The following is a 10,535-nucleotide window of genomic DNA, read 5'->3' on the forward strand; positions in this document are numbered from 1 at the left end:
AAAAAAAAAAGAATATATTTTTCCAATCTTTTATACTTTTATTAACATAAAAATATTCAAACACTAAAAAAATTAAATAACTTTGAAAGTAAAATTTGTAGCTGTCTGCTTACATATCAGTGAAAATTCTGGACTGTTGGTACAAAATAATCAACATTCATAAAACTCTTACTACTATATATACAAAAGTTAAAATCACAGGCACTAGTGTTTGTTATTTTCCTGAAACAGAGTCTTTCTATACAGTTCAGGCTACCTTTGAACTCACTACGAAACCCAAGCTGGCCTCAAACTCAGTAATCCTCCTGCCTCACCCTCTGAAGATTACAGGTGTGCACCACCATGCCCCGCACTAGGCACTACTCTATCAAATCATTTTTCTTCTGACAGACTAACCACAATAATTCCTTTGATTTTTCCTAAAATGAAAAACTGGGAATACACCAAGACTTTCTAGTAAAAAGGCAATTTTTCTCTTTAGGAAACTAAGTGCCAATAATCTGTGGTAGTACAACAGCAAATAAAATAATACAGTACTTTACCAAACTCAAATCCTAAGTACTTTTTTTGGTACTGTATTTAGTTGTTGCAGAGTCTCACTATGCAGCTCGGACTTGTGGTGATCCTTCTGCTTTCAGCCTCCCCAGCACTGGGATTAGAGATGTGCACTACTATGCCTGGACTCTGGCCTGCTCAACCTGCACTGGGGGTGGGGCTGGCATAGCACATGGTGCCAGGAATTGAACCAAGGTCCCTGATCTTGCTTAAGCAGGCGGTTTAGTCCACTGAGCTATCTCACTGGCCCCCTGAAGTACATTTTTAACAGGTGAGGAAATATTTTAATTTTAAAAAACATCTTTTCTCATGTATCCATGAAAAAGTTAACCTGAATAATTTTTTTGAAATTGATTATCTAACTTTATTTTATTTATTTATTTATTTATTTATTTATTTTTTGGTGTGTAACCAGGGATTGAACTCAGGTCCTTGTGCTTGCCAAGGAAGCACTTATTCCACTGAGCCATCTCCCCAGCCTGCTATCTAACTTTAAAATGTAATAAATATTCCGTAAGTTAAAAATTTCTTTTAATTATTACATTGCAACATAGGGTCCACCAAAAAATGTACACATCAAGGAAAGAAAACTTTGTATAAATATCTTAATAAATTTATTTATTTAGTACCAGGGATTAAACTCAGGACCTTATGCTTGCCAGTCAGGCACTTATGCCACTGAGTTATCTTCCTGGCTTACTACTGAATCTGAGACAACATGAAATTAATAAAAGTTACCTTTAGTCTCTACAATTACAAGAGGACCTCAAAGTGGTGGCCATTCACTTCCACACATTTATTAGTATTTCAAACTGCTAAACTGCATATACTTTTTTGGGTGGACTCTATAGATTTTGAAATGTTGCATGGAAAACTAAGACCTGTTTCATTTTGTGCATTTTTTGTAGGTTGTTTTGTTTCATTTTGTTTTAAAATAGGGACTCACTATATAATCCAGGCTGACCTTGAACTCATTATGTTGCCCAGGCTGGCTTCAAACTTGTGGCAAACCTCATGCCTCAGCCTCCTGAGTGCTGAGATTACATGTGTCAGCTACCACACCCGGTTGTGGTTTTAAAGAGACAATGGCTAGTCTTTATAACATGGATTTAAGATTTACATGAACTACTCCCCCCACCAAAGCAGATCCTTTATCTTCCTGTGAAAAGTAACATTTTTTTAGTTCATCATCGTATAGAAATCTGGTGCCATCCTTTCCAGGACCTTCCCATCACTTTCAAATTCAAAGATAACATTTCTTCCCTGCATCATACCCCAACATACATAATACTGGTGACTTCTATCTGCAGCTGCTTATGCCAACTGAATGCCTCCCTACTGGTCAAGCCAATAAGGTGCCCCAGTGTCAGTCACAGCACAGCGGGGGTCTTGGCTTTATCATTCTCTCAGCCTATCAACTTCAATGCTGTCCTGAACAGAAAACCTCCCATTTCCCTGTTTCTTTCAACAATTCACAGGTTTTTCACTAACGGAAATGCTAAAGTATCCAAACATTTTCGTAGGTGATTCAGTAGGTTAGATTTAGTAGGTTGCCAAAAATATAAAAAAATCTATGTAAGGCAGAATCTAAGTTAAAAGGAATAGTATTTTCAAAAGATTTTACAGAGTTACTCAGTTTAAGGTGAAGTTAAGTAAGATTTAGCAGGATATACTTTTCTACCACATAATAGAATACTATGCCACTTTGTAGCGACAACACAACTGAATTTTTTTTTCAAATTTTTATTTTTATTAGTACATATTTGCAGTATATAATGATTACATTCATTGTGGAGTGTTAGTACATGCACTTAGCACATGCTAATTTTTTAAAATTTTCCCTTCCCCTTCTCTCTTTCCCCTTTTTTAAGATAATAGCTATATTTTACTTTGGCTTGGAGAGAGGCAAGCTGAATAATTAAAAGTTCCTTGTATAATGCACAAAATAAGCTTGAATGGGATCCTCCTGCTTTTCTTTAATTACTTCTAGAGGGTGATCTCAGGATTCAGGACAGCTCTCTTTGGGAGAAAAAGCATCAACATCCAGGGTTGAAGACTGGTTTCCTTGGAAGCAAAGTCTAAGAACCTCACAGATACCTGCTTCTTCTTTCCAGTTGGTTTGATTTAGCTGGACTTTGGGGTCTTCTTCAGTAACTGTTTGGAATGGTCATGTTACATGTTGCTGGTCATTTGTTCTTTAAAACACTTTTCAATACCAGCTTGCACCATTAGGTCGTTCACATTCTTCTGTAAGTCCTTTATACGATTTCCCATTTCTTCCGTTCTGTTGTTTAATGTTGCAGTTAGAGCCTGAAAATGTTCTTGAAGTTCTTGAAGTAGATTTTCTGCCTTGTCCCGCAGTTCATCCGCGAAGGGGGCTTCTGGCGCGCGGGTGTCCATGTGCTCCCAGCCGGCGTCGCGAGGTCGGCAGGCCAGCGGACTGGCTGAATTTTTTTTTTTTTAGTGTACAAATTTTTTCCCCATTGTTCTCACTGTATGGTTTTGGCCCAGGTCCAAAGCACTGAGGTATAGCATCAGGAATAGAGACCCATTTGTTCTACCCCATTATGGAAACCTGCTAAGAGAAACCAGAACTCTCAGTTCTGTGACAGGTAACACCATGTGAAGACGTTGGCTTCAATGTCAAAGGCCATCTTTCCTGAGCCAGGGACTATAAAGTTGAGAAAGAGTATACAACTGGTATCAAGTGCTCTGACAATCAAAACAAACACAAGCCCCAGGTGTCAACACGACATGATGGGTGGTGCTGATGTGTGAGCAAAATAGCAAAATTACCAACAATAATTTACAGAATTCTCCTAAATATAGGAGTCATGTTCTAAATCTCTAGTCCAGGTTTTTTGCTCCCAAATTTAATCCAGTCCCCTGGACTACTAGTGAAACTCTTTAGATAACTGGACTATTTAGTTCTTATTATCAAGGTACTGTATTCATTCATACTACTTATACAGTACATGAGATTGAATATTAAGTATTTTTGGATAGCATGAATGTACAATTTTCTTGTGTATGAAAGTACTCTCCCATTTACAAATTGGCATTTTTCTTTGGCATTCATTGGGTATGTGCCCAAACAGTGGCCTCTATCTAATATTAAAAAAATCAACTGTTTCTATTAAAACTAAAAGTAACTGATTCCATGGAGAGTAATAGTATGATTACCAAACACACCTGATGTTAAATGTCACTGAAGTACTTCTTGACCATTTCTATGTGAATTTAGACAGACAGGGCTAGATTTTATAAACCCTAAGAGCCTATGGTCAAAGCTGTTTAGCCTGGCGCAGGGGTACCCATGTGGCCATGGTCTTCTGCAGTCTTGTCTTTGCTGGCTTGTAACAACCATCTTTCATGCTGCCATACAATTTAGGAGCTTCCAGGGTCCTGCACCAGGCTGTGCATGGGTGCTTCAAGGCACTGGGATGCTCTTAGCAGGACCTGTGGCATTTGGGCAAGTTGCTTCTTACTGCTGTCATCCCCACAGGTCTGGTCAAAGAAACACTGCACTATTGCTGGGAAGATTTGTTAGGGCTGTGCTCTAAGCCATGGGAGGCCAAGGTGAGGTGGTGGTCTATGTGAACTGGATGTTTCTTGGGACCTGGAGAACTAGAGCTCTAGTTACTAGATGCTTTTGTTGGTTGTCAAAGCACTAAAGGACATGGTGCTAGTCGTCTGTGGAACTTCCCTGGAGAAGGTATAGCCACAGTTTGAGGTTGCACATGAAGTACTCTTCCTTTTGACACTTGAAAATTTCAAGTCACTTCTGCTGCTTTTCACTGAGTCAACTTGTGTACTGGATGTTCAGGTCATGTTTGGAAGACTACCCCTTAGGTTTTCATTTTTAACATTGCTTATTTATAAATCTGTGGAATGACACTGAAGTGAAAGGGAGGTTGCTATACGCAGTCAATCCTATGTTGTGGGGACACTGTACTGTATTATATTCTCTGAGCTGGAGGTCGTGAATGAGGTAAATTTCTAGGTTACTACTTAGGTGATGGTTGAACTATGGAGTTGATAGTGACAACCCGTTAACAGCAGGGTATATTGCATGATACACACTGCCATCATCATCATCTAAACTTTGTGCATCAAATTTCTAATCACTAGATGTACCTGCCCCACCTTGTGCAATCTCAAGGTGAATCAAAACTGTGACAAGATGTGGTGGCTGCACATCCTTGCCTAAGACTTTCTTGCACCTGGGCTACAAACTGTTCTTTGGTTATTACAGCATTTAGTTTACAATTGGATCCAATTGAATCTTCATATAATTTTGAAACACTAAACTCACTATCTACAGAGGCTTGAAGACTCAGTGGAGGATTTCTCTCTGATGAACTTTGGAAGTTATCTGATTTTCCAGAAAGTATAAGCTGTTTGACTACAGATCACACCGGGGTTAAGGATGAAGAACTGAAACCACTGGTATGTGAGCTACTGGCATTTGGATTGTAAGAACTTGTTTAACTCACAGAGTTGAAAAGATGATTGTAAAATTATGCCTTTTTGGGACTTACATAGTTTGATCAAGTTTGTGGATAACAGACTTTTCAGCACATATAACAGGACTCAAAATTTGCCTGCACCAAACTAACATACTGACGAATTTCTGCATTGGTGTAAATTTTCTCTTTGGTGATGAATACAGACAGATCTCTTCTTCTTCCCAGCCTGACATGTGCTTCTGCTGGTGGTGGTATCAGGCAGCTCCTCCAATTGGTGCCTACCCACCCCACCACCCTGGCACTGAGGCCCAAGGGGAAACCCCATGGGTTTCCCTTTAAACTTTGGGATTTGATTGCTCCTCATTTTTGTTATTGTCATACAGGTTACAAAAAAATGATTTTTTTTTTAATGTTTTTTTTCTTAATGTGTGTGTGTGTGGCCAGCTCAGCCCACCAGGGGGCGGGGCTGACAGGCATGTGGTGCTGGGGGATTGAACCACGGTCCCTGTGCTTTGTTAAGCTTGTTCTAAGTAGGTGCTTTAGACCACTGAGCCATCTCACCAGCCCCTAAAAAATGATTTTAAATAAGTTATGACTAAAAATATATGTAGCTCCTCAGCTGTTCATTCTGCTTCTTCAGCTTCTTCTCCAGCTCCTGCGGCTTCCACACCTCCTGGTCAGCATTCACTTGTATTGGAGTTAATGTCCTCCATCCTCATACCACTGCCAGACACCTGCAGGGACTCTCGGTGAAAGGGACAGAGCCGGCAAAGAGGCATGGCAGTGCCAAGGTGCCCCTGCTTCACTCTCAGCACTACTGGCCCCCGCCATGCACCTCATCCATGCAGGCTCTGGGACTGCATAAGCCATGACACACACTTTTAATGAATTTAACAGCCAAGCAAACTACATATATTTTTAGTCATAACTTATTTAAAATCATTTTTGTAACCTTATTACAGTAACAAATATGAGGAGCAATCAAATCCCAAAGTTTAAAAATCTAAAATGCTATAGTACTCTCCCTGTATCTGTACTTCAGACACTTTTGAAAATGTCAGCAAACTGAGAAATGAAATTTGTGAATACACACATTAACACTTCGAAAAACTGTCTCCACTGGCTCCACAAAATGACTGTAAGAGTTTTGCTACCAAAAGCATCTCTTTTTCCCCCTCACCAAAACCTGGTATAATTGAACTTATAGGTTTTGTCAATATGATAAATATTATTCCATATAATTTAATTTGTACTTAAACATGGGCCTAGTAAAAGTAAAATTTGTACTTGAACATGGGCCTTTTCATATATTTACTGGCCATTTTTATTTCTTTGTTCACAGCCTCTTCAAACTTTTTCTGATAAACTTAATCCACCTTAATTTTGATTGCTATTATTTGCTTGTTTTAGTTTTTGAGACAGGATAGCTCAGGCTGGACTTAAACTCATTATGTAGCTCAAACTGCCCTCAAACTTGCAGTGATCCTCCGGCCTCAGCCTCCCTAATGCTGAGATTATATGCAGGCTCCACCACACTCAGCAACTTTGATAGTTTCAAAGCATTATTATTATTATTACTTGGTATATTAAAGAACACAACTCTTTCTCATAGCATATATCTATTATTTCACCCTTTTTTTTTTTTTTTTTTTCTGGTACCAGGGATTGAACTCAGGATCTTGTGCTTGCCAGGCAGGTGCTTATTCTACTGAGCTATCTCCCCAGCTCACCCATTTCTGTTCTACTTATCTCTGAGGTGGTATATGTTGCTATTTTTACTACTCACAGAGTCAAATTTACCAATCTTTCTGATCTTTATTAGTATTTCAAGAGACCTCATTGAAGATTAAAAATGCAAAGATATTATCCAGTTTTAATGTACAACAAACACACCAACTTAGACTAAAGAAAATTTGCTTCTGCCATGATGTGGACACAGGTGGCAACTCTAAAACAGAATGTAAGGGTGCACAGAATAATGGAAAGGAAAAGCTCTGTATCTTACTGTAACATACATGTTTATTTGGTTACAAGTTCCTTCATGCAAAGTAAAAACCAAAAGTAAGCAACAAACAAAAAAACTCTTTAACAAAAAGGAAAAATGTGCATGCACCTGCAACCTGAAACTGTAGTATATAGCCCAAAAGAGCATCTTACCTATTACACTGCCCTGGAATACATACAGGCCACAGGCATCCCACACAGCAGCAGGTGGAGCCATCAGTCCTTGAGAAAGTCCATGGAAAGCTGAGAGCAGCCAACAGGCAACCATGCCCACTCCAGGATGCCCCAACAGGAACGTGCCTGCCCTGCACTGCTCCTTAGGGCCCCAGGACCACACAAAAGCACAGGACTGTACCACAATCATCTCACAAAAACCACAATTATTTCACGCATGAGCTTGGTTTTTAAATTTCAGAAAAGGAAATTTTTAAATTGTATATAATACTTATTTTTTAGTGGCCCTGCCAAGTCAACTGTTAGAACTGTCAGACTGGATGGATGGTAGCTGACTGTACATCACTGAGAATTACAAGGCTCAGCTCTCAGTTGGGCAATTAAACCTTTCTTCATCAATCTGAAAAACACTGTGATTACACAATTTTGCCATGTATTTATAAAAGTTTAAAAAGGAAATAAAATTGCATAAATGATGGTAACTCAACTTTTGTAAGATATGTCTAGTAAAATTCTTATTATTTACAACTAACAAGGCTTTCATATTCTCAAAATGTTTTAAACTTTTTACCCCAGAAATCACTATCTCATAAGGCAGTAATGGTGAACCTTTCAGAGCTTTCAATAACAAACATCCCGTTATGGCATGCACATGTCATTGGTTCACCATCACTGTCCTAAGAGGTAGTTTATGTGTTTTACCTCAGGCATTAGTACAACAGCTGAAAAAAACTGTAATAGGAATGAAAATCTGTGGTCCTCTAACAAACTGATATTAAAATTTATAACCTGAAATTTAGACCAATATTCAATTCATACAAAACATCTTTACTCAAAAGCAGAATGATTCCTTCCAACAGACTTTATAATACAAAATAATTTATCGACTGTATAATTTCCATTGAGATAGAATTAGTCCAGCTTGATTAAGTCCTGAGCTACATAAACAATAATCAGGTGCTTTGCTGAAATTGTTTTGGCAACAGCATACAAAGATCCAAAGAGGGAGGCTTGATTTATCAGTTATGTGCAATAAAACTGACTGTTATCACTAAACAGTACTTATTAAGTATTTAGGTTTCAAAACTTGCTATTAATAACAATAAGAACATTTATTTATTAAACATCAGTTATTCTAAGAACTGGCAACCATCTCAAAAGAACTATGACTATTCCAATTTTACAGAAGAGAAAATTAAGGCCAAGAAAATTAAGTAACTTAACTAAGCCACATGTTAATAAATGAGAAAGGTTGAAATCTCAACCCAGAAAGTCTGGCTCCAAAAATAATATAGACAATAATGAAATGAACAAATATACATAAGGATAATTCAACTCTAATAGATACAGAGTACAATAATCCAGTATTCCCAAAGTTATATGGACTGTATCACTGACACTTAGGGAGAGCAAAATTATAAGTTGTTTGATTGGTGAGAGAATAAATGCTGAAGAACACTGGAGTATATTTAACTTATGAGTAAAAGCTGGATAGAAAAAGCAAAATTGTAAAAACTTACTCAGTAGTACACTAAAAATGGGTAATAGAAGGAATATGTGAATTAATGATACTAAGTATTCTTAAAATAAGCAACAAAATGATCAGACAAAAATACTAGTAGTGTCAAGGTGATACTGAGATGAAAAGCAACATGTTACTCCAGGTTATGCTTGTTGATGACTCCAAAAGGGAAGCTGAGGCTTTGACAGCAGAAGCTAGGCAAGAACAGAAGAGTATGGTAACAGAGGCAGCAAAAGTGGTAGAAGAGAAAATGACCTGGGCTGTGAGCAAGTAAGACTGTCAAGTCAAAGGATGAAGTAGACTGAAGGAATTCAGTAAGATTAGGGACAGTAGTCGGTACTGCCACGAAGTCTACAACATAAAGTAAAAGAAAAGCAGCCTATGGTAGAGCAAAATATAGTTATTGTCTGAGTAGAAAACAAGAGTTAAGGTCTGTGAGACAGGGACTTGGCTGAATTAACATTTGTGGAATTAATTAGGATGAAAATGCCTGGTTCAAACTTTTCTTTGAAATTTTCCTGAGTAGCAGGAAAAGGAGAGAGCTACTCTTACTGAGACCAACTATCTATGACTTAATGCAAAAATCATTTTAAAGCCAACATAAAACTAAGACAAAAATATCACAGTTTGCTAGAATTGAATCTCAAGGCTCAGGGGTCAGAAAAGACTTACAGTGGCAATGCTTTAATATTTAAATTACTGAGATGAGAAGGACAGGAGAAGGAGTAGGGGAAAGAGATATATCTGTATATAAGTGAGACGGTTTAGATAATTGTACTGTGGATTTCTGTTGACCTACGAAGAGGAGCAGTTAATACTTATATTTTTTTGTCTTTTTCCCTTTTTTTTTGGCTTTTTCTCTCTTAATTTCTTATCTTTTTTTCTTGCTGCTTTCAATTTTGCATGCATATATCTGGTAACCTGAACAATTAATTTGAAGACAACACTATGCAATACAACAAATACTGTCAAATTCATATTATTTATTTAGTGAAATTCTGTACCATTTCTATTTTTTCTTTTTTATTACTATTGTGTATTCTCATCAACCACACACACACATATTTTAAATTGCCCTTACAGACTCCAAAATAAAAATCAAAGTGGGAATGTAAACAGGTGAAAAAACAGGTTATAAATAATTGCTCTCAAATGGCAGTTCCCACTGAAAAATACATGAGCTGTGTGGCGTGATTCAAAAGTTATAACCAGTGATGAAAACCTGCAGGCTCTTCACAACTGGGTCCAACATGGATCTTTAAAGAAACTGAAATTTCTAAGACTAAAGATCAGAAATCATACTACCACAGAATGTGATAATTCCTTGTACTTACTCTTTATTTTTGTATCAACAGATGGAAATTGTTCTATGACCAAGTTATAAAAGCTTTGAGTCACAAATAGCAGTATGCATCAGAATGGTGGAGTTTAATTGTAAGCTAGCGTTGAATGACTAATACATTGTCTGCCTCAAGGTGGTAATGATTCTCCAGATGAAGAATGTGATATTCACACTTCAACCTCAGGCTGGGGCTAGAGAAACACTCACACTGAGGCTCAATGCACTGCATGTTAGGGGACACCAGCTGTATAGTAGTCAGTGTGATGATATTCCTTGAAGTTGTATGGTGACAATTTGCAAATTCAGACTCAGCCAGATTATCTCCAACACACATAACATAGCTCAAATGTTTAAACAAGGTCTTGTAGGATATGAGAAACACACATTTCTTCTTTGTCACCACTTTCTTGCTCTCTCTTTTTTTTTTTTTTTTTTTTTTTTTCCTGGCTGGCTCCACATGCCTTCAGGG

At 37.7% G+C, this 10,535-nt stretch overlaps 1 protein-coding gene and 2 pseudogenes across 1 annotated transcript; all 3 read right to left on the reverse strand.

Moving 5' to 3' along the window:
* Positions 1–2,070, reverse strand: part of LOC105742751 — a 4,511-nt pseudogene extending 2,441 nt beyond the window's left edge.
* Positions 2,071–2,324: 254 nt separating this feature from the next.
* On the reverse strand, positions 2,325–2,993 carry LOC105742752 (heat shock factor-binding protein 1-like protein 1). The gene has a single exon (XM_023719745.1). The coding sequence runs from the start codon at positions 2,953–2,955 to the stop codon at positions 2,728–2,730; it is 228 nt and encodes a 75-aa protein (XP_023575513.1). The 5' UTR covers positions 2,956–2,993; the 3' UTR covers positions 2,325–2,727.
* A 1,011-nt stretch (positions 2,994–4,004) lies between these two features.
* Positions 4,005–5,257, reverse strand: LOC105742753 (annotated as a pseudogene).
* Between the last annotated feature and the right edge of the window lie 5,278 nt (positions 5,258–10,535).

The sequence above is a fragment of the Octodon degus genome, unplaced genomic scaffold (assembly GCF_000260255.1).
Source record: "Octodon degus isolate 3935 unplaced genomic scaffold, OctDeg1.0 scaffold00071, whole genome shotgun sequence".
Lineage (NCBI taxonomy): Eukaryota > Metazoa > Chordata > Mammalia > Rodentia > Octodontidae > Octodon > Octodon degus.